This window comes from Idiotropiscis lumnitzeri, chromosome 7 (assembly GCF_059441095.1).
Source record: "Idiotropiscis lumnitzeri isolate Australia: NSW breed Sydney's pygmy pipehorse chromosome 7, RoL_Ilum_1.0, whole genome shotgun sequence".
Lineage (NCBI taxonomy): Eukaryota > Metazoa > Chordata > Actinopteri > Syngnathiformes > Syngnathidae > Idiotropiscis > Idiotropiscis lumnitzeri.
In genome coordinates this window covers 3,444,737-3,468,377 of record NC_142397.1, presented here as the reverse complement: position 1 = coordinate 3,468,377, position 23,641 = coordinate 3,444,737, and the positions used below count along the sequence as shown (strand labels likewise).

Here is a 23,641-nt window from a genome sequence, read left to right as displayed (position 1 = left end):
CAGTTTGTATTGTTGTCGGTCTTCTTATTAAAGGGGAAGTCAACCCGAATAATCATTTAGAATAAAATGTTCTGTGCACCTTCCCTATTCTAAACATGGTTTTCTGATTAATATTGCATTTGTGGAATATGTGTTGAACACCAAAAGCCACCTGTTTTTAGCCAACTCAGGGGGCGGCCATTTTGTTACTTCTGTCAACTAAAAGCGACAACACAGTCGCCCTGGGCTCAGGTAACGACCAATCATGGATGCAATGAGCCGTGATGTCATTTTCAGTCGACAGAAGTGACAAAATGGCCACCCACCTGGGGCGTCGTGCTTCTACACCAAGCTGGTTTAAGACCTGCTGTACGAGGCGCACATGGTGTGGTGTCATCCACTGGCTGCCTGGCGCAGATCCTGGTGTTCTACTCCTACATCTCCTGCGAGTTCGCCAGCCTGATCGTGATGGACTTTGACCGCTACATGGCTGGCCTACCGCGCCGTTATGACCACGCAAAAGGTTTGTATGCAAAGACCTTTTATTACTTAGTTTCATTGATGTTCATCTGAGCATGCTCTCACGAAACACATTTTAGCTCATGACAAGGATATGGTAGGATAAGCCGCCCACGTAATTGTGACACAGGTGATTGCAGGCGACGTCCTCATCCACACCCTCTGCACACTCGTCTATGTCTCGGGTTGGCAAAGGGACAAACAAAAAGCACTAGACAAAAATGGTGACGGTGAATCTCAGGCTATCACAGCTTTGGACAACACCCTGGACTGGTCGCCAGGCGCCCGTCACTCACAATGACGCAGAGAACAATTTGTCGATCTTCAATTTCAATAACGCAAGCATACTAATGAGTTTGGAACACTTGAGTACAAGCAAAGCTTAATGAAAAACATAAAATAACAAAAATGAAAACAACATTTTCACACATTAAATAAAATAAAACCAGTGTTTTTATTATTTTTTTAATAACTCACTGAAACAAAATTTTACATTTATAAAGCATCAGGGGTAGTCAATTCAACAATGTTCTTTACAATATCAAGATCCACCCGTTTTTAGCTCTCTCGGGGCGGCCATTTTGTCACTCGCTGTATTAGCAGCTCATTTTACAAACTTTTTGTGGAGATTTGATGTAATACTGTATTTGGTGAGATGCTCTTAGCCAGGGGCGGATAAAAAAAAGCACATGGATTTTGATTGGCTAACGGCCATCTTTAACATCTGATTGGCTGCCTTGGCCGTCTTTTACATCTGATTGGCTTCGGTCAAAGCACGGAAATTGTATCTTTTTTTCCACAATTGTTAAACAACTTATTAAATAAAAGAACGTAATAACATGTTTTTATACAATAACACGCAGTTTAAGTGTTGGATTTGAAATCGTCCTGTTGTCACGGTTGTTGATGGGTAAATGCCCACCAATCCGAGGGCAAAGAGCCGCCCGTTGCCGGGCAGATTATGTTAATATACGCAATACGGCCATCGCTGCAGCTACCATTCTGAGGTAAGAACAGCTTGACGTTTTTCCATAAAACGTCTTAAAACCGGGGATTTCCTCCACCTACAGGCGCCGCTCGAGTCGCAAGTAGTCCTCCTATTGTAATTAGTCAAAATTTCGTCTGCTTTCGGGCTCGGAAGCGCCGTCAAAGAAGATGATATTTGTCGCGAACTAGCTCTTTGTCCATGTCTCCCGACGATGGTAGTCCCACCCAAAATGGAGCCCGTCTTCCTTGTTCTATACTCGCCTTGAAGGGCTGGGCACGACAAACTAGCGTGGGGGACGGGTGGGTCGACCGAAAGAAGGCATTTATTTACTGCTTTATATCACATTTTCTTAACAATGCCAGAACCTAGTCGCCGACGCATGCAACGAGATATTATCCGTTCCTCTCATGTCGGCCTTCAGTGGTACTAAAAGGCCGAAATGCTAACATCGAACGTCCGCGTTACTACTGCGCGCAAATTTGTGGTATGGTCCGGTTGGGACCGACAACCTGCAGGGTTAAAGCGGGGGGTAACTCTCGTTTATCGATTGGGTTCGTTTGATTGATAAATCTGACAGTGACGTCGTATTTCCCCGCTACACACTGTTGCTTTTGCCCCCACACGCGTTTGTATTCGGTTCCCCGACGGCCTCGCCGGCAAATTTGAGCCGACCTTAGTGTGCTTTACCCCCGCTTTGGTGTGTGCTGGGTGACCGCTCTGCGTGTGTATGATGGAGCACGCTGCCGCTTGCTCTTGGTGTGTTGACAACCTCTGCACATCCTCAAAATACACATTTTACTCGACTTTTTTTTCTCCTTTTAATGCATAGCATTTATTTATGTATATTTTAAAAAACGACAACCCTTTTCATTGCGCGTCATTACTTTTGTTTTGATATCTTTTTAATCTTATGGATTAGCTAATCTAAAAATACATTTTGACAATCCGATGGGACCTAGTGCAAGAGTTAACTTTATTCACCAAAGGCACATGGCGTCTTGAAAAAGTATTCATACCCCTTGAAGTTGTTGACATTTTACTGCTTTAGGAATTTACATGTAGGGCCCGTCCAATTAATCAGCCGGCAGACTTAATTCACAGTTATTAGCGCCTTTAAAGTCAACCATTTTCCCCTTCACATTAACACATTACAACATAAGACAACTTTCAAACATTCCCTCCAAGAAATTTGCAGATCCTGATGTTTTTTCTCAGTTTTAAGGTTAAACAAATTAGGACAATGCATTTATACAATGGTCAAATCTTTTGCCTGTAATTCATATTCTTAATGTGGTACGCATTGCGTGACCATAAACAAATTTTTCATTCATTCCATACATTTTTTAATTAATCGTCAGAGTAATCGATTATCAGAATTTTATTCAGCCAAATCCTGGAATCAGAATCTGCCTCAAAGTGCCCATATCAGTCAGGCCGTACATATGTACGTACTAAAGATAGTGATGTCACGAGATGTGCGCAGGCTCCCAAACGTGTATCGAGTAATGAAGGGGGGCATTTCCGTAAAGCGTATATCAAAATTTGCTTCTTTTAGGGGAGGAGCAGAAAACCCTAAAGTTGGAGATTTCCACCATTCTTTGCAGGGCTAGGTCCCTTTCCAATGCAAATGATCTCGTTTTAATATTGTCACACGTTCACTTAAACTCCCAACCTCTTTATTTAAACCAAAAAAACATTATTCACTACATAGTTTATAGTCTGGTGTACTGTTGTTGAGTTTTGAAAACACAAAAACTTGGAGTTGCACTCCAATTTCATTTTATCTGCACCGTTCATTGACAATGAAAGTGTCCCTGGTCATTTCAAGCTTTCTGCCGTGACGGTTGTCCACCACGAGGACGGACAGCTTTGTTGCCATGGAAACCAAGTCGGAGCCTGCCGCCGTGTGGACTCAGTCCGCGAACCCGGACTCAACAGATGGCACAGAGGTAGAAAGAATCACACAACACAAGTTTAAATAAGGCATTGTCGAATATGAATACTAATCCCTTCATAATTACTTATGAAAATATTGAAACTAATGTGCTCATCAAAGAGTCGAATTGTGCTGTCACATTTGAATTTGGGTAAAGTTATGGTATGGTGATTATCTTGGTTTATTTGGCAGGTTCATTTCGAAGGTGGCACGGTGGCCCAGATCGTGTACAGTGGAGACGGTGGTGATCAGGCGGAGCGCGGACAACAGCAACAGGTGGTGTACACAGCCGACGGCAGCTCGTACACCTCGGTGGAGTCGGCCGAGCACACGCTGGTTTACATTCACCCGGCTGATGGAACACAGGTAAGGATGGTGTTTTTCTTGTATCTAGGATTCCTTCATCTAGGCCGGTGGCTCTCAAACAGGGACCCTCAGACCGCCCCAAAAATTCTGTCAATGACTGTCTCGTAAAAGAAAACTAGCAGTCAACGATCCGGATGCTGACTTTCCTTCCAGACCGTGTTTGCAGATCAACCTCAAGTGGCGTACATCCAGCAAGACGGCACAACTCAGCAGGTGCGTGCGGATGGATTTTCACTTTTTATTTAATTTTTTTATATTTTAGCACGGGTGTCACGTTGGTTGACTGGTTAGCACGTCCGCTTCTCAGTGTAGAGGTCAAGGATTCGTATCTGGTTCCGGCCTTCCTGTGTGGACTTTTCTTGTTCTCCCCATGCCTGTGTGGATTTTCTCCGGGTACTCTGGTTTCCTCTCACATTCCAAATAGATGCATGATAGCTTGATTGAACACTCTAAATTGTCCCTTGGTGTGATTGCGAGCATGGATGGTTGCTTGTCTTTGCATGCCCTGTGATTGGCTGGCAACCCAAAACTATCTCTCTCCTCAGGTGGCCGTGTTGCTGCCAAGCGGGCAGAACATGAACGCCGCCAGTCTGCACGTCCTCAGCAATGTGGCCGAGGCACCGCAGCCCACCCTGGAACCAGCCTCCCAGGTGAGAGCTCACGTTTTGTATCGAAATGTTTCATAACTGAGATGAGTAAGAACAAATCTCTGTCTTGATGAACTGAATCATTTTAAGGGTTTTTGAAATTAGGATCAAGTATACGTATTGACAGCGAGTAAGATAAATTCTTGACCAACAACATTTTGGATTCGGACTTGTCACACAGGAGCAAATGTCCGTGTCCAACTCGTTAGCCTCCATGGCCGACATGACGAACCCCCCATCCAGCCCGCTCGGGGCCATGGACACCACGGACGACTCTGACGAAGACAACGATGACGAGGACGAGGATTCCGACATAGACGACTGGGAGCCTCGTCAACGCTTCAACCCTCACAACCTCTGTGCGTCCTGGATTTTTTTCTGTTGTAATTTCAATCTGACCATTCATATTACAGTTAAAAGAAGTGAACCATTCCACTGATAGTGAAACAAAAAAAATGTGGGTATGGAATTGATGCCCCCCAGGGTGCGAGGAGTGCAACAACACAAACCCCTCGGAGTGTCTGAACCACGGGCCCCTGCACCCGATCCCCAACCGGCCAGTGATGTCCAAGGCCCGCGCCAGTCTTCCTCTGATCCTTTACATCGACCGCTTCCTGGGCGGGGTCTTCTCCAAGAGACGCATCCCCAAGCGCACCCAGTTCGGCCCGGTGGACGGACCCCTGGTGCCCCAGAGTCATCTGCAGGACAACTACATTCACCTAAAAGTGAGCCCAAACATCCCGTGACATTTTTTTTTTCTGGATGTAAATTCCTGCCATGGAAACTGTTGCTTTCATGAGACTTTTATTTATTACCAACATTTTAGTTGGCGTTTTCAAACCTTTATTGAACCAAGGTACATATTAGATCTCATTGCAGACCAACAAACTGAAATGTTAATAGAAATATACATAATTTAGTGCAGGGTTGGGCTAACCTTTTGATCGGTGGGCCACAATGGGTTCTAAAATTTGACCAAGGGGCCGGAGCAGGAGCAGATGGATGGAGTGTTTTGGTCACCTCACCTCATCGGAGAAAAAAAATACATTTAATTTGAAATGAAAGTGAACAAAATCATTAAAACTATATATATGTCTTTGACACACCAAAGTATTTAGAAAATAAAACATGAACAAGGTTTAGTCATTTAATTTTTTTCAAGTTTGGCGGGCCGGATTAAAACGTCTAGTTTAACATGACAGTATTTTGTCAAACAAATGCACATAATTGACCACTGAGGCCTTTCATTGCGGCCACAGCTCTGCGTGCTGGACGCGGAGAAAGACGGCGAGAAGTCCGAGGACACGTGGCTGGACTTGTCTGACGAGGACAACTGCAACTGGATGATGTTCGTGCGACCCGCCCAGAATCACCTGGAGCAGAACCTGGTGGCGTACCAGTACGGCGCCGACATCTTCTACACCAGCATCAAGAACATCGAACCCAAACAAGAGCTCAAGGTCGACGATATCCCACATGGAGTCGTCGTGGTCGCTGCAACTTTATTTATGCACATTTGTGTTCCTTTTGCAGGTGTGGTACGCCGCCTCATATGCAGAATTTGTCAATCAGAAGCTCCACAGTGTTACAGAAGAAGAGAGAAAAGGTGAGCATCATCCTCTTGCTTGATCATTTATGTCTAAACAATTCATTGCATTTAAATCAACATCGCGATGTTGGGGAATGCAATTTTCAGATCGCAATGGGTGCGATTTGGGAGAGAAAAAAAAAACAACCCAAAAGTTGCTTCATTTGGGTCGGTTTATTGTTTTTATATATATATTGTATGGATGTGTATTGTATTTATTGTCTAGATAAATTCCAGTGGTTAAGAAATGCAGTCCACATGTTAACATAGCATTGTTTCATGAAAATTGAAAAGTTGACACGATAAAGCCCAAAATTTGCCTTATTGTTGTAATGTAATGTAAATTAAATCTGATAGTTTTTCTTATTGCAATGCCGAATAATGTATTTCTTGTGTTTGTTAAAAAATACATTGGAGGAGGACTTTCCAAAAAACTCATCGCATGTACTTGTAAATCACAATTGCGATATGGAGGGGGAAAAAATGCAGCTAGATTCTATTTCAAGTCGTTGAGTCTTAGTCATTATTCATCGTTAATGTTCCGTGTAATTCAGTGGCCTTCACTCATTCTGTGCTTCCATTCAGTTCTGCGGGAGCAGGAGAAGAACTGGCCGTGCTACGAGTGCAGCCGGCGCTTCGTTAGCTCCGAGCAACTCCAGCAACATCTCAACATGCACGACAACATGATCTACTCTGTTAGCAGGTGCCAGGCTTTTGATTACAAATATCACATTTGCTTTTTTTTTTTTGGTTGGTGGAGGTGTCGCTTATCCTCGTTGTCCTCCTCCTCCAGGTCCAGAGGGCGTGGCCGATCCAGGGGCAGGAAGCGATTCGGGACAGGGAGGAGGCCGGGGCGACCGCCTAAATTCATACGTTTGGATGCGCCGGTTGAAGAGGACACGGAAAAGATGACGGTAAGTAGCCTGTGATTTAATACGTTAAGACGTCCTACTATAAATAAATGTACTGTACAATCGACTGTGGTGCCTTGAGATATGAGTCGAAGTAGTTTAGTTAATTTTATAAATGTAAACTGTAAATTCTAGTCGCTTTATAATACCCTTGAAGTTCCACCTCCGTGTTTTCTTTGACTTTTGAGGCGTGTTTTCCGCCTTCATTTTCTCAGGAGTTGCTGGAGCTGGCCGAGGCGCAACCACTGGACGAGGCAATGGAAGCGGCTCACAACGGCGGGGAGATGATCGTGTCTGAGCCGGACCCTGAGGCAGATGGCCAAACTGTGTTCCCGGCGGTGGAACCCTCCGTCGCCGAGACTCCCGCCGTGGACGTGACGATCACGACCAAGGAGGACCTCGCACAGAACGACCAATCGGACGCACAGCCGACGTCTCCGGACGTGCGACGCATGAAGAAGATGCGGGTGAGACACAAACAATTATTTTGACACCGACCGGGCGTGTTTCAGTGTGCGTTTGCTTTTCAACACTGTGTTTCTCTTCTTAATGCCGGCCTCTTTCAAAGACGGATGTACAGGTAGGCGGGACCGCCACAAGTGCATTTTAGGAAATCGGAAGGCTGAAAAAGTTGTTGACTTGGTTGACTACTTACCTCAGTATTGTGATCGTTTTTTTTATTTATTTATTTATTAATTTTTTTTACATTATGTTGCTCTCACATTTGCCATTGCACCAAATGAAATCAGCAAATGTGAGAAGATGGTGTTAAGTATGCACGACATCATTTTTAATTGAGATCAATTAGTATTAAACTTCATGTCACGTGAGATGATGATGCATTTTTTTTGCTTTAATGTATTTAAACTTTATTAAAGGTTTTTAGCTTTGTTAAGCTTGAATAATAATTTAAAAAAAAATCCTCAAATACCGGCCTCATGTTGATGCCATCTCATATGCAAGTATTGCAGACCCTAAAATAAATAAATGTATACTCTGTGGCCCATCTGTACTTCAACTCAAATAATTTATCAATATAAAAATAAAATCTTGCTAATAAATGTGAATTAATAAAAGGACTTCATGATTTTATTTGACCATTTCCTGTATTTAATACTACATTAACCTGAAATAAAAATGGACACATAAAACATGTACTGTGCTTGTTAAAAAGTTATTTCCATATGTTTTACCTTTAAAAAAATTAACCATGCCATGTTTTGTAACTAACTGACCTCTTGCTTGTTTAAAAAAAAAAAAATTATCTTCTAACTAGTGCATATAACTTTTGTCTTTGTGTTTGAACAAAGACCTCAACAGTCTACTTCCGTGTGTATTTTCAGAATGCGGCACTGCAGCATCACTTCATCCGGAAGAGCTTCCGTCCCTTCAAGTGCAAACACTGCGACAAGGCCTTTCGCGACAAGGACAAGCTGGAGCAGCACCTCCGCGTGCACGGCCGCGACACCTTCATCTTCCCGTGCCACCTGTGCAGCAAAACCTTCGTGACTGACACGGCGCTGGACGACCACCTGCTGGTGCACAGCGAGAACCGCTCGTACTCGTGTCTGCTGTGCGCTGAGACCTTCGACAGGCTCGACGCGCTCCGGGACCACATCGAAATGCACGCCGTCGACGGCATCTTCACTTGCCCGTCTTGCAAGAAGACCTTTCCCGACTTCATCCAGGTTGGTATTCCAACGTATGAGACCTTGCTGTATCTCGTGAGACTTTGGCAGAGGAGTTGCAGGGCATGTCTCACAAAAGATGTATTTCAGACTCAAATTATGAGATTTCCCCCTGGAGTGTGGGCCAGACGTTCACATCTACAAAGAGATCCTGCAGCATATGATTTGTACAGTGCACACGGAGAGTAAAGTCAAGTCACGGTTATTTATATAGCCTTTAGTCACAAAAAAGTCTCAAAGGGCTTCACAGGCCTACAATTCACACACAGTGGGAGTGGGGGGCAGAAGTGGCAGTTAAACAGGCCAAAATCCAGATGTTGGGATGAGCCAGAACAAGAAACAAGTTTCAAACTTAGTGTGGTTTAACCAATTGCAAGAGTGTAGAAATTTATTTTGATTTTATTATTTGTATTATTATTTCTTTTAAATCAATAAATTCATTTCTTATATAATAAAAAAATATATAATAAAATCAATGTTTTTTTTTCCTTAAATCAACTAAACAATTCAAAACTGAACTATCTCACTTTTCTGATAAATTATTAATGAGACTAATTGATTTTAAAAACAATTACATTTTAATTATGTAATAAAAAAACGCTCTTAACTTAATGCACGAAATATTACTGGACTCTTGATAAAACACTCAGTGGGCTAGATTTTCTGGTTCAGTCATGGATTTAATGACATTTAAATTGCGGCACCTCTTGTCTATTATTTATTGTCTTATTTTGTGGTCTTTTATTTTCCACCAGGTGAAGAAGCACATCCGCTGCTTCCATTCCGAGAAGATCTTCCAGTGCCTCAACTGTGACAAGGCCTTCTGCCGGCCCGACAAGCTGCGCCTGCACATGTTGCGCCACTCCGATCGCAGGGACTTCCTGTGCTCTACGTGCGGCAAGCAGTTCAAGGTGAGGCTACGGTGCACGATGTTTCAATCCTGAAGCGTTAAACATGTCAGCGTTATATTCCCACATCTCCATGACTAAAGATTGATTTTTATTTTGGTTTATTTTTCTTCAGAACAAAAGCCACATTACTAAAGAATTTTTTTTTGTTTTGTTCCAAAATCAAAATGTGTATTACGTGACTCATTGTATGTTTGTCCAGAGGAAAGATAAGCTGCGGGAGCACATGCAGCGAATGCACAATCCCGAGCGGGAGGCCAAGAAGGCCGAGCGCATCCAGCGCTCCAAAAGCCACAAAATGAAGACCCCCACTACCGACTTTGAGAGCTTTATGTTCAAATGCAGGCTGTGCATGATGGGATTCCGACGCAGAGGAATGCTGGTGAGCCCGGAACGCACGCCATCACGTGTAATGAATGATAAGCGAGCCGGCGTAAATATTCATTTGTTGTCGCAGGTCAATCATTTGTCCAAGCGTCACCCTGAGATGCGCGTTAACGACGTCCCCGAATTAACGCTGCCCATCATCAAGCCCAACAGGGACTACTTCTGCCAGTATTGTGACAAGGTTTGCTTTCTATTGTGCTTGTTCTCATTTGAGTTCCAGTAAACTAAAACCTTTTGATTCGCAATGCATTGGCACTGCTTCGAGTTATCAATTATAATTATCATCTTGCTGGCAGGTGTACAAGAGCGCCAGCAAGAGGAAGTCGCATATACTGAAGAACCACCCAGGGGCAGAGTTGCCGCCCAGCATCCGCAAGTTACGTCCGGCCGCTCCCGGCGAGCCCGACCCCATGCTGACCACGCACACGCAGCTGGCTGGCACCATCGCCTTCGCGCCCGTCTGCTGCCCGCACTGTGCCAAGCAGTACAGCAGCAAGGTGAGCGAATATGTGACTGACGTTACACAGTAGTCCCCGTCATGTTTGGTTTACGTCGGAAACGCCAGTATGCTGTCATTGCTTCAAGGCAGTGATCCGCTTCCAGTGTGCCATGGGAAATGATTCAATTTTATTTAACTGATCTGAAAATTATGAAATGCAACATATAGTGACATGGATAGCTAAGCTTTTCTATCTCATCCAAGTGAGCCACTGCTCACCTCACCCACCTGTACTTTATTGGCAATTCAATTCAGTGTTCTGATCCTGGTGTGCCTGCCTTGGCCACCAGGAGGCAGTACTGTCGTTATTTTTCATAGAAGTTTAAGAATAAATGATCCGGGAGCAGTGTTCTGCTTAAAGGTTGGAAAAGAGTGACTATCAATGGTAACTATTTGCATATCATTGGAATTTCCCATAGTATGTTTGGATTAATTTTGTGTGTGTGTGTCTCAGACGAAGATGGTGCAGCACATCCGGAAGAAGCATCCAGAGTTTGCTCAGCTCACCAACGCCATCCAAGCCCCTCTGGCGACGGCCGTCATCAGCAGCACGCCTGCCGTCATCAGCACGGACGGTGCCACCGCCGAGGCTGTCGTGGTAAGTAATCAATGTCGTAGTGGAGTAGAACGCAAATTTCAAATTGCTACGGTTGCAGATTTGACGTGGTGGTGGTGGGGGGGGGCAATAGCAACTCTGCTTCTTTTCAGTCATTTGGTAAGCTTTTCTTTGTAGATGTATATGTATATTTGATGTAGTTGTGCTTATGTTTACATATCATTGCTTCATAAAATATGTGTTATTAAAAAATACCTAGCAAGAGGAACTTTAAAAAAAATCTCATTTTAAATCGCAATATTGAAAGGAAAAAAAACTATTGCAATTTTTTGCAATCGTTACAACGACTTTAAACACAACTTACTTTGTCTTGGGGTTAGTAAAGAAAGCCTGATTAAAAGCACCTCGTAAAATTATTTTTTTTGTCCACAGACCACTGACCTATTAACGCAGGCTATGACCGAGCTCTCCCAGACGCTGACTACCGACTACAGAACACCACAAGGAGACTACCAGAGGATCCAGTACATCCCTGTGTCCCAGGCAGGAAGCACCTTGTCCCAGCCGCAGCACATTCAGCTGCAGGTGGTCCAAGTGGCGCCGGTGAGAATGATGATGTTTGTGCGTTTTTTTTTTTTTATGGCTTTGTTTCTCAGGGAAGAGCCCAGTGGGAGTTTTGGAATTTAGCAAATGGAAATTGTTTTAGACTTTTGTTTTGTTCAGAAAAAAAAAAAATCTGTCAATTATTTACAACTTAATGTTAAAGGAGACACTGTGCGCTCCCTTCAGAAATTAAACTTAAAAAAAAAAATTCAAGTGTCTTAATAAAAGGTCACTATTATTTTTTTTCTCTTCCTTTAACTTCTTTAGCAACGACTGAAATGACCTCATGCTCATCATGTTTGTTTGTGTTTCCCCAGGCTTCCTCTCCTCACTCGCAGCAGCAGACGGTGGACGTGGGCCAACTGCACGACCCGCACGGCTACAGCCAGCACTCCATCCAGGTGCAGCACATCCAGGTCACCGAACCCTCGGCCTCCGGACAAGGTGTCGCCCAGGTATTAGCGCTTACTTATAACTTCAATGTCTTATTATTATTTGGACTTTTCAATACAATGTTACTCTACAACCATATACTTTGAGAGCTAAGTAAGGAAAGTTGAAATAAAGGGAGAATGTTGCAAAAGTATGCACACCCTCTTGTAACTCGATGTGCTTCTGTCTTTACAGGGAACCAGTCACATTCAAAGTCATATTAAATGGACACGGTATAAAATTTATACCTTTGCTCAGTAGAATTGATGGCTTTCTTGACTTCTCTACCAGGTGACGACTGGTCAGCCACTAAGCCCAAACTCCCAACAGACCAATCAGGAGCTGAGTCCTGCCCAACTGACCCCTGTGACGCTGACTCAGAGTCAAGGTCTTCAGGGCAGTGGTACTCCTCAGCAGCAGCAGCAGCAGCAGCAGGGAGCAGTGCAGCACGCCTACATACCCGGAAACTGGAACTACAGAGGCTACCGTGAGTCCAGCTTGTAATGTGTAGAATCAGTACATCTACTTTGACCTCCAGTTTATTTTTCTTTTCAAACCCAAGTATCTGTACTTCTACTTAAGCAGCCTCCGAGATCCAAATGATGACACTGCCCCACGCTCAGTACGTTATCGCCGAGGCCGCCACGCCAGTGACCGGAGCCAGCAGCAACCAGGTGAAAACGGTGAGTGCACGTCAAACGTGAGCCAAAGATCCCTTTGCTTGAGAGCGAGAGAGAAAATAGAGCAGCAGTTTCAGCCAAAAATGATGCCGCAGTGTCATATTCGCACTGTGCATAATTTTTTGGGGATGTCATGGATGCTGACTAACGATAAGCACTGGCACACAAATGAAAACGATGCTCCTCTTGGTTCCTCCAGACGCACTACGTCATCTCTGAAGGTCAGACCGAGCTGGACGCCAAACCATCGGGTCCCGTCAGCTCGGGTCCGAACCCCGGCGAACACTTGGAGCCGCCGGCGAGTCAGCAAGCCACCACGCAGTACATCATCACCACCACCACCAACGGGAGTGGCGCCAGCGAGGTCCACATCACTAAACCATAAAACCTGATGAACTTTGACCCCCCTTGCTTTTCCACCACCCCCACCCCTAATCCTGCCCATCGGCAGTTTCTCAGCACGCGGACTAATAATAAATGAAGACTTGCTGAATTTAGAGGGCAAAATGAAGACCAGCACAGTTTTATGTGTTAAGTGTTTTTATGTTCTTGTTGATGTGCCACATGCTGCTAGAAAAGTCAACAAATGAAAAAGTCTCATTATGATTTACATCTTTCTGAACATCATGCCCCCTTCTTAAGTGGAGAGAAAACCTTTATAGGCTTTTGAAGTAGCCAGAAAAGTCATTTATTTGTGAATGAAAACTGACAGAAAATGAAAATCTTCCAGTTTAATGGCACAGTTGTCATGTTTTTGTCCCAAAATGTTAGATTAACAGTGTTATAGTTAATGAAAACTGACAAAAAAACTAAAACTAATATATATAAAATGGTACTGTATTTTAAATATATATATATGTATATTATATATGTATATTATATATATATATAATATATATATATATTATATATATATATATATATATAAAATATTAAAATTAACAAAAAACGAGTCCAGTAGTCAGCCAACCACCAGGGGGCGATTGCATTATTGTGTCATTCAGCTCCTTGAATATCAGTGCACACAGTAAATTTTATTTTATTTTTTTATTTAAAATTTACTCTTGGACAGTTTCATTTATAGCACTAAAACTGTTAACATTGCCTACTGAAAAGTAGCACAGCAAAAATACAGGTGTTTTCCATCGCATAATTAATAAGTGTGATTAATAATTATGATTACAGTAGTGATCAAAATAAGCGTGATTAACTTTTTGATTCCAATCATGCAGCTCTAGTTACAGCCTGACAGAATGAAGCGCTTCCCCTTAGATCAGTACAGTTCCTTGGCCACAAGATGGCGCCAACACATTTTTGAGTCTCATTCGTTGATTTTGTTTTTAATAGGTTCCCTTAAAAATTCACTACCACATTTGTCTCACGCCACCTCAACTCTTACAGACACCACATTACCTACAGTATTTTCTATAAATCTATAGTATTATTACGTCATTAATTCTGTATTTTTTCTTGCGTTCTAGTACATTTACAGTGTGTGTAAAGGGTTAAACTTCCCAAAAATAATTCAATGTCAATGTTACAGAAATCTTGGCAAAGGAACCTCCTCATGTATGATGTGAACGTGTGATCTTGTAATGTGAGCGGATTTTTCTTTTTAGCTCAGAGTTTGATTGAGAAGTGGCTGTGTGACTTTCAGAGGCGGGGCATGTCCATCAATCTTAAGGTTGGTACCTGTTCTACAAGCTCTGCAAGTAAATCGAAAGTCTCTCTGTAACGGCATGACGCTCTAATACTTTTCTTACTTCTTGGAGCATGTCAGCTCGCCGCACATGCCTCGGCTGACGCTCAGCAGTGCCGGCGGTCATGGAGGCCCAGGCCCTGGTGCGAAGGCGGCCCTGGAACGAGCCCTGGACCGGGCCAACCACCGGTGGGAAGAAGAACCCGTCCAGGGGTGTTTGGAAAAGACACACAGGTGAGCTGTGTCAATCAACTTCTTGGCATTTTAAGATGGCAATCTGGTGACAGATCAACACACAACTCTGGTTTGAAGCACATTCCTCATGAAGTACAAGGTATTATGAAGAGCTATTAGATTATTTATTGTTCAGCAATAAACGATTATGTTGTGGTATTATTGTGTTTCAGTTCAAAGTGCCTATCCTCTATCAACAAATATTTCTTTTGAAATAGCAGATGAGGTCGGAAAGACTTCAACGGGATATTTTGCTTGCCAAATAGTGATCCCCTGGATTATTTCTGTTCCCATGTTACGAGTTATAAATGTTATGCATTAGTTAAGTCTTGCCAAATAAGGTCCTTGTTTATCTCTTTGGCCCTTTGCTCATTGTAAATGGAGAGTGAGCCACTTTTCATCTGTATTAGAGTCCGAAATTCCATTAATTTTTTAGGCTGATGCCGATTCCAGAATTTGGCAATTTCAAACAACCCCAAGCCCACATTGCAGAACTGTTTATAACACTATTTTTATTAACATCTTGATAACAGCGTGATAAAATACCCATACTGCCCAACTTTGTCACCTTTTACATCCCATATTTAATTTTAATATTTTTTACTTGTCTGCAGCTCACAGCAACCATCACGTGATCTTGAGACACTGGAGACCTCATCACTCATACAACCGTGCAAGATCTCCTGCACAGGATGCTACACGTTCCTGCCAGCAGCTGCATTGTGGTCTGTTTGCCATTTGGGGGCGCCATTGTCCCTAGAGGATGTGTGTTTACGAGGGGCACTGCTGTGCCTGTTGTGGGGAACGCTGGGGGGCTGCGTCTATGTGCTGCTGTCCTACTTGCGGTTGCCCTCTAGATGGGACCCCGCTCCCGTGTTACGAGAGGAACTTGTCACTCAAAGCAAGATGATGACCAATGAACGGTGAGGATTTTTTTTTTTTTTTAATATTTCTATGTTCTGCCAAAGCTGGTACACTCCTCCATAAGGTTCTAAGCATAATATTTTATATACAGCACTATAGAAAGCCACAAGATGGCCGAAAAAGTCTTTAAAAAAAAAAAAAGTCTAAAAGAAGCTCCGGGCGCGGGGCCCCCACTATTTGTGTGACCCTGGGGAACATGCTTTTTTCCCGCCGTGCTTCAATAAAGTGTAATTGCACATCCACTCCAGTAGTGGGCAGTGGCGCTCATTGTCTATTGTGCGCAGCGGTGTAGGTTTGTTTTGCAACAAAAATGCTATTTATAGTTGCGGCGGAGAGTGTGAGGTGGTGGGGGGGCGCAAATTGTTTTCTTCTTGCTGGGGGAGCGTCACAGAAAATAATTGAGAAGTACTGAGCTAATAAAACTAGTATCACTGTTGTGGTAAATTTTTCCATTGACCATTTGTGACCTCATGTCTCCAGGTCAACACGTTCAAGTGTTCCTTTACCTCTGGGTCTTGCCCTGGCTGACAGCCTGCTAGTGAGCGTCCTCCAGGAGCCCCTGGTGGACTCTAGTGGCCCTTGTGTGCAGGATCTCCTCTCCAGGCTGGAGGTGAGTCTTCATTTTCTCAGGTGACGTGTCAGGGCCTCATTCATGCTCCTCGTTGCAGTCCGTATCCGACACACTTGAGAGTGTTCACCCGGGCTCGGAGTACATGAAGCAGGAATGCCTGCTGACTGAAAAAGTGACGTTCATTCGGAGCTACCTGCGGAAAAGGTAAGTGCGGGGTTTCAATGCAGCTATGAGAAGTAGGGGTTAGATTTGACAAAGTTTCTCAGTAAAGAAGCTTCTCTCCACGTGTAGGAGCAGCTCAATGAGGAGGTTGCTCCGGGTCCAGGCTGAGTTTGTGGCCGGTGTGAAGGATCTGCAGGAGGGCGTGGAGGTCCGCTGGGGCAGACTGGAGGAGCTCCACACTGGAGTCACGCTAACGAAAGAGGGCGGCCAAGACCGGGAGGACTTGGCTTTGGCTCACCAGGATGCCGAGGTAAGCAAGTTGCTTGTGAATGTGCCTTGTGACTGACTGGCAACAAGTCCAGGATGGATGACTCAAGTTGTTTTTTGTATAACTTTTGGAGTTAGCAAAAAATTCATACATTGAACCAAAATGGCCAACTTCCTTTTTATTTTCAAACACGAGTCCTTGAGATCCTTTCATGTGTGCTGTTAATGATCAAGAAGCTCTCCATGTGTGTCTTTCTTCAATTCTTACAAGTGTATAACAGCTTCGTTCTCAATTAAACACTAACCATAAACATATTTTTGGAACAGCAGTCGTGTATTCGATTTTATTTTCATTGAAATTTGCATTGATAAGTGCTACTTCCGGTTTTAGCTATACGCTTTTATTATGAAAGTAAACTTCCTGTTTAGTACAGTTCACTCGTTAGGTAACTTTATCAAAGAGTACGGCCAAGCGTTTCATATTGATCTTCAGAAAAACTGGCATTTCTTTTATGAGCCTTCTTGGAGAGTACAAGCTTTAGAACTTGCTCAAAGTGGCTGCTTCAAAGCAACATGGCCAACTTTCTTTTCAATTCCAGGCACGAGTCCTTGAGACTTTTTCATGCGTCCTGTTATGACAGCCCACCAAATTTCTTGCCTAAACTGTGAAACTGTTGTCAGGGGAGGCTTTTTTTCCCTCCATTTTCCTTCCAAAATTTCTTGATCCAAACCAAAAATGGCCAAAATTCATAGTTCCGTAAAACTTTTCCCTGTGTCCTGTTATGATTGGAGTACCCGCTGATGAAGCCGAACATTAACATTTCATGTATCTGCAAAGACCTTATTTGCAGTTTTGAGCCACCACAGGAAGCAACTAGATGACTGCCAAGCGCTCCTGAAAGACAGCACACAGCTCCTTCAGGTAAACATCATCTCCTCAGCCCTGAGGAACTCCGTCTCTCCTGGGATGATTTCCAATTCGGCACTGCCTTGTCCTCTAGGAGTTAACGTGGAGTCACAGCCATGCAGGCAACACGCTCAGAAACTGTAATAGTGAGTCAGTGTGGCCGGAAATGCTGCTTCAGTCCAACATGGAGCAGGTTGGGATTCTTTATAAATGCTTCTTTGTTCATCTGTCTATGCCCGTTGCTGCGCTTCATTCTTGACTGAAAAAGGATTTCCTTGTATCGCAGTTTGACAAGGTACAGGAGAGCTGTCTGTCCCTGGAACAACAGACCGCCACTTTCCAGGCTCACCTGCAGGGATTAGCCACAGGTAAGGAAAGTGAGCACGCCAGCGGGGCCCCCTCGCCGGACCTCAATCCGGGACTTTCCAGTGAAGTATCCTCGGAGCATCCCGATTCAGACGGCGAGGCGGATGCCCGCCTCTCCTTGTGTGAGAGGTCGGCGCAGCAGTTGTCATCCACTATTGGACGCTTGCGTAAATCTGGAAGAAAGAAAAGAGAAGTGATTGGACATTAGAAAGAAAGGTGACGAATGTTTGAAATATTTAAAAAGAAATCCAAACATGCATGTTGGGCTCGCTGAAGATCGCTGTGAATGTGAATATGAATGCTCTGACACAAGGGGGCGCCCTGCTGCCAATTATCTGCAGCTGCGCGTCACAGTATTATTACGTCATGACATATAAACTCTTATTTCCAGTTCGTTACCTATTATTATACTGCACTTGTCTGCACAAACTGAGCCTGCTGATCAGAGCAGACGTCGCAAGATACTTTTAAAGAAAATCTAGTAATCAGAGTATGATTGTATGTGCCTCCTTTTTTTACGGTGAATTCTCCAAATAATTTTTAACTAAACTTTTACCCCACGCCCTTCATGAGATAACTTGGATAAAAAAAAAAGACAATATGGCTGCTTAAAACCATAAATGGCAGACACGTTCATTTTTGCGCATGGGTCCTTAAGACGTTTCCGTGCGTCCTTTTGTAACATACATGTGCACCCAATTTCGCGTCCATTTTTAAATCTGTTGTCAAAGGGACAATTTTTTCCCCCTAACTTTCTCACAATGAATGAGGCCTTGGATTTGTCCGAAGTAACATCTTGTGACTTTTTTTGTGCATCCTGTTATGAAAGACATGTCCATCAAATTTCATTAAGATCGGTAAAACAGCTGCCATGAGCATTTTTTTTTCCTCCCCTAACTTCTTTAAAATGTAAAAGCCCTGGAATTTGCCCAAAATGGCGTTTTCAAAACAAATGGCCGACTTCCTTTTCAATTTCAGGCATGAGTCCTTCAGACTTTCTTTTTGCGTCCTATTATGATTGACATTTCCGCCCAATTTTGTTTTCGATTGGCAACTGTTGTCGTTAGCAATTTTTCCCCTTACTTTTCTTACAAAGTATGATTCTTGGAATGTGCCCAAAACGGCTGGCTTCCTTTTCAATTTCAGGCATGAGTCCTCAAGAATTTTTTGTGCCCTCTATTGTGACAGACATGTCCAAGCAATTTTGTGTTGATTGGTAAAACCGTTGTTTTCTTTTTAACTTTCTTACCAAGTATGATTCTTGGAATTGGCCCAAAATGGTTGCTTCAAACCAAAATGGCTGACTTCCTGCTCACTTTCAGGCATTTTTTTGCGCGTCTTGTTATGATAGACATGTCCACGCAATTTGGTGTCACTGCCGGAAGTGTTTTTGTTATTATTCTAAACGACGCAGCCCTTTTGACCTGAACTTCTTTGATCCCAAATTCAATTACGTCGCTGAAGGTTCCTCGGACTCCTTCTCGTCAAGTTTCAAGTCATTTGAAAGTAAACACAGATGCTGTTCGACTGCATCCGTGTTGGACTCGGGAGTTTGGAGGGCGGCGGCGGTGTCGGTGTCGTTGGGTTGTGTTTGGGCCTCGGGGGATTTGGGATGAAAGGGATGTTATAGCGCGGGTGGGAAGTGTCAGAAGACGGCAGTACGTTGAACAGGATCCATGTGGAGATGTTTTTGTTGCTGGTCAATGAAAAACATGTACTGGGTCTCCACGTTTTGGGAAAAAAAAACAAACACAAATTTTCTTTGTGATTTGGATTGGCTTGGATTTTGGAGATTAAACCGAACAGATAAAACCATAAGAATGAAAAAGCACAAAACGCCACATAAAATAAATCCTTTGAATTTTTTGAATGTTTCAATTTAAAAAAAAAAAAAGACACATTTTCACTAACAACTAAATATTTATAATGAATAGAAACACTTGTAGCCTTTTAGCATTTTTTTAAACCCACCCTCTTTACTGTGAGACTTCAATTTCGTATAAAAGAAAAAAAAAATGAACACACCAAGAATAGCAGACACGCTTTTCAATTAATAGAAGACATTTATAAATTATTTTTTTAATTTAATTTTATTATTATTATTATTTATTTTTAGATTATCCATTTGACATTTTTGATTGACTCACCAATTAAGGTTCCAAATAATAGTCTTGTCATCATTGTCAAGGTTGAGTGAGCTCCTCAACCTGTCGCTGTCGTGATGGAGGACATTTCAAAGCTCGTCAAGTGCGTTGTTGTTTGACAAAATAAGCTCGAGGGCAGAGATCAATCCCTCGCTTTAGCCTGGCAATTACTACGCCTCCAATTTCACACGGACGTTACAGTAGTGCAAACACAACTTTGAAGGCCCGTTGGTAGAAAAATCCCAACGCAAAAAACATCTTACTTTTCCTTCTTGGTGACGAAGATACATGGCAAACGCTGAAATGCTTGTTTGGTTGTTTCAAATATCCCTGGAGTCTTTTATATTCCGATATTTTAGTTCTTATGTATATCTTTGAAGTAAATGTGATGCGCAAACTAGCAGCGTTTCCTCAGTTAGCATTAGCAACACTATTTCGGCCATTTTGTGGTAGAGAGCCTTTGAAATTGCTAATGTTCCAATAAGCTAAGTTAGCTAACGCTAATGGGGGGTCATTTCGTGTCTGTTTGATAAGTTAAGTAAACAGGGTTAGTAAACAGCATGGAAGTCGAAAAAGGTTCGTGTTTGTGTAACACAGCTTCTCTAATTGAATTTGATGCGCTAACTCACAATGTGTCTCTGATTACCATTAGCAAAATGCCGACCTATAGACTTGCCTGGGTTATTTAGGTTTCAAAATGAATAATGTTTTTGTTTTGACATTCCTGGTAGCTATGTGGGGAATTTGGACACGAAACTGGCGATTTTGAGCTAAGTTTGGCTAGTTCAGGGAAGCTAGCATTTGCTAATGTGGTCACACGTGACAAGTGGCTGCCATATTTGAAGAATTATTTACAAAACTTGAAATAATCACTTTGAATGCCCCTATAACGCCTCCATAGTGAATAAATAAATAAATCAATTCCGGAAAAAAAAACTTGATATATGAAGTCCATTTCTACTACCCACACTGTGAATCCGCAAATGCTGCAATGCGTATCTACCCAGCTACTTCTTCCCTCACCCCTTTTGTGTCAAATAACCTTGAAAATAAATAGCAGTTCTTGTTTTGAACTCCCTGAAAGATGTATTTCGGAAAAGTGATAAGAAATTAGATCAAAGTTATGCTAGCTAATGGAAGCTAACCCTCGCTAACGGCGTCATCCACTTGCTGTTTTGTTTGTCGCTGCACCTGCGTTGAATGATGTGAAAACGATGTTTGGAAACATCATAAAATCTCCCAACAGGCTTTATTTCTATTGTGATATTGCGTGTTTGTTCATTAAAGATGTGTTTTTGCCCCTTTTCCCACCGCTGCCAGCGGACACGTGCATCATGTGCGTCACATCAAAAAGGCCACGCACAGATGTACGCAATTAGGAACATGGCAGACATTTAGGGGGAGCAAAGGTCCATAAAGTGGCAGATTATTATGCTTCATCTAACGTGACTGGAGGGGCCGCGCGACATTAATGGAAGTGTTCCTTGAAGTCGGCGCTAAATCTTGATCCCCCTCCCTTTGGCGCTCGCATGAGACAATTAGCACTGGAGAGAATACTGTCGGTGGAGTTTATTTTATTTTTTTTAATTGTAATCTGACAAGAACAAAGTGATATCTTTGCCAGAATGAATAAGAGAAACGATGAGGGAAATGTTTTTTTTTTTTTTTTTTGGGGGGGGGGGGGTAAATATAACTTGATGAGAATAATGTTTTTGCTTTGGTTTTATGTTTTTTTTTTAAGTCATAATCTTACGAGAATAATGTCAAATGTGGTCTTTTTTTAAGTAATTGTAATCTTTTCAAAACGAAGTCCTATTTGTGATCTTTTCAGAGAATAAATGAGGGAAGGTGTGAAAAAATTAGTGAGGAGAGAAATATTTTGAAAAATGTTATGATCATAAAGAAGCCAGTTTTTCTTGAAGAAAGTTGTCGTCTTATGAGAATAACGTCAGAGGAGTTATTTACTTTTTTTTAGGAAAAGAAAATGGAAAGTTTTGTTACTAATTATTTATTTTTTATTTTTGTAGCAAATTTTAAATAGTGTAATCTAATGAGTGACTCATTTTACAATATCTTGAGAAAATAAATGAGAGAAATGCTGAACAGATTTGCTTCATTTTTCCAAATGATTTTTTTTAATGCAAAATGTACGCACTTGTCATCCTACAAGAGCGTAGTCGAATTTTTGTGACCTCATCATAGAATAAATAGCAGAAAACAAATTTTTAATGATTTTTTTCGTTTGTTTGGTCTCAGGTCTGCACTTCCATCTAAAGCCAATACAACAGATGAGTCATAAATTTGACTTTTACATGTGAATCTACAACACTTATCTCTTTAAAGCTGAGTCAAGTGAACATTTGTTTTTTTTTTCCACTTTTTTTCCCATATGTTTGCAATTGTGCAAAATATGGCATGATAAACGCTTCGGCCAAGCCTGCTTCTAATCCCTTTTGGAAGCTGAACGTTTTTAAGAGTTCCTTTCATTCATGGCAGCACCTGTCTTTTATCTCTCAGTAATTCTCTTTGTGCCCTGCCAAACATGTGGACCGCTTAATATCTCCAAATCCCTGCGAAGTAATCATTTTTTTTCTTCTTTAAATGTGCACATGCAGCTGCTGAAAAGATGTCACATTGAAAAACAAAAATACTTTGGAGGAATAGAAAAGGACTGTCGCCCTTCACAGTGTATGGCAGATAACCACAAAACAAACAGAATTACCCTTTGTGTATTCAAAACAAAGCAAAAAACACACACATATATATATATATATATATGTATATATAATTTTTTTTTTTTTTTTTCAGTTAATGTCAATTGGGTGTGACAATAAACAGCCTGAAACGCGCACACTTGACCTCTTTTTTACTATCTGCCAAATTGCAACGACTTATAATGTGAAAAACTGGGACATTCCTAAATCAAGGAATTCTTGTTTTCATCAAACTGTATTTTTTTCCAGACTCACGTGACAAACAACCCACTTGCCCCCACCCTTAGCATGCGGTGGCGGCGGTGTGTGAGGCAAAACAAACACAGCGTGCCTTCCGCACAAAAGATGCGAACATGTGGCAGCAGAAGCCACTCAATCCACATCCACACCCCCGAATGGTGTTGAAGAAGGGAAAAAATGGAAGAGGAGGGGGAGAAAATTGTGATTCCCATTCAGGGAATGTCAGCGTCGCACAAAAGACGTCCGCATAACATTGGCGCCAAATCACACTTAATGGACCTTTTTCTCAGCCGATGACATGACAGGGTGCGTGTGTGTGTCTGCTTGCGCGCCTTTTGTAATGTCGTAATGTGAAATAAAAGCAATCAATGTGATTAAAAGTTTATAAAACTCAGCTTGACTTTAGATACATGTTATTTATTTTTTTTTTTTTTACAATTTTTAAAAATCTTTTCTAATGTGGAAATAAGCTTCCTGGTCTGATCGACAAAATTCTGACAAGTTGAGGTAACATTTGTGTAACATCCTGTCAAAAATTAGGCCTTCAAATTAAAAGCACACCTCCATTTAACATTTTCATCACACGTGTCTCGTTTAGCAGTCACGCTCAAACTTGTTTTAGCTTGTTAATTGAGTGTGACTTTAAAAAGCCACCATGTGGCCCAAGAATGTGTGCCAAGACTGAGTCTTGTTTTATTTTGAAGGTCTGACTTTTGACAGAACGTG

General features: G+C 42.4%; 2 protein-coding genes across 7 annotated transcripts; both read left to right on the top strand.

Annotated features, from left to right (window-relative positions):
* The first annotated feature begins 1,311 nt into the window (after positions 1-1,311).
* Positions 1,312-13,206, top strand: prdm10 (PR domain containing 10). Of its 4 annotated transcripts, none has more exons than XM_088301412.1 (23): positions 1,312-1,505; positions 3,315-3,435; positions 3,615-3,788; positions 3,942-4,001; positions 4,334-4,438; positions 4,617-4,794; positions 4,919-5,160; positions 5,695-5,895; positions 5,969-6,041; positions 6,609-6,726; positions 6,817-6,937; positions 7,150-7,401; positions 8,278-8,622; positions 9,378-9,533; positions 9,733-9,912; positions 9,988-10,098; positions 10,214-10,414; positions 10,871-11,014; positions 11,405-11,575; positions 11,893-12,030; positions 12,299-12,494; positions 12,593-12,690; positions 12,887-13,206. In XM_088301412.1, exons 2-23 carry the CDS (start codon positions 3,364-3,366, stop codon positions 13,070-13,072), a joined length of 3,522 nt encoding a protein of 1,173 aa, XP_088157538.1. In that variant the 5' UTR covers positions 1,312-1,505; positions 3,315-3,363; the 3' UTR covers positions 13,073-13,206. The 4 variants fall into 4 exon arrangements, with proteins under 4 accessions (XP_088157538.1, XP_088157535.1, XP_088157537.1 ...); XM_088301409.1 differs by having other exon boundaries at positions 12,590-12,690; XM_088301411.1 differs by lacking the exon at positions 1,312-1,505 and adding an exon at positions 1,535-1,785 and having other exon boundaries at positions 12,590-12,690.
* Positions 13,207-14,243: 1,037 nt separating this feature from the next.
* On the top strand, positions 14,244-23,309 carry LOC148333099 (uncharacterized). 3 transcript variants are annotated; one of them, XM_088301436.1, is made up of 10 exons: positions 14,244-14,371; positions 14,460-14,620; positions 15,235-15,543; positions 16,025-16,154; positions 16,213-16,319; positions 16,407-16,587; positions 17,383-17,466; positions 17,546-17,644; positions 17,738-17,819; positions 22,925-23,309. In XM_088301436.1, the coding sequence occupies exons 1-10, from the start codon at positions 14,354-14,356 to the stop codon at positions 22,960-22,962; spliced, it is 1,209 nt and encodes a 402-aa protein (XP_088157562.1). In that variant the 5' UTR covers positions 14,244-14,353; the 3' UTR covers positions 22,963-23,309. The 3 variants fall into 3 exon arrangements, with proteins under 3 accessions (XP_088157562.1, XP_088157561.1, XP_088157560.1); XM_088301435.1 differs by having other exon boundaries at positions 17,738-18,033; XM_088301434.1 differs by lacking the exon at positions 22,925-23,309 and having other exon boundaries at positions 17,738-22,064.
* The last annotated feature ends 332 nt before the right edge of the window (positions 23,310-23,641 follow it).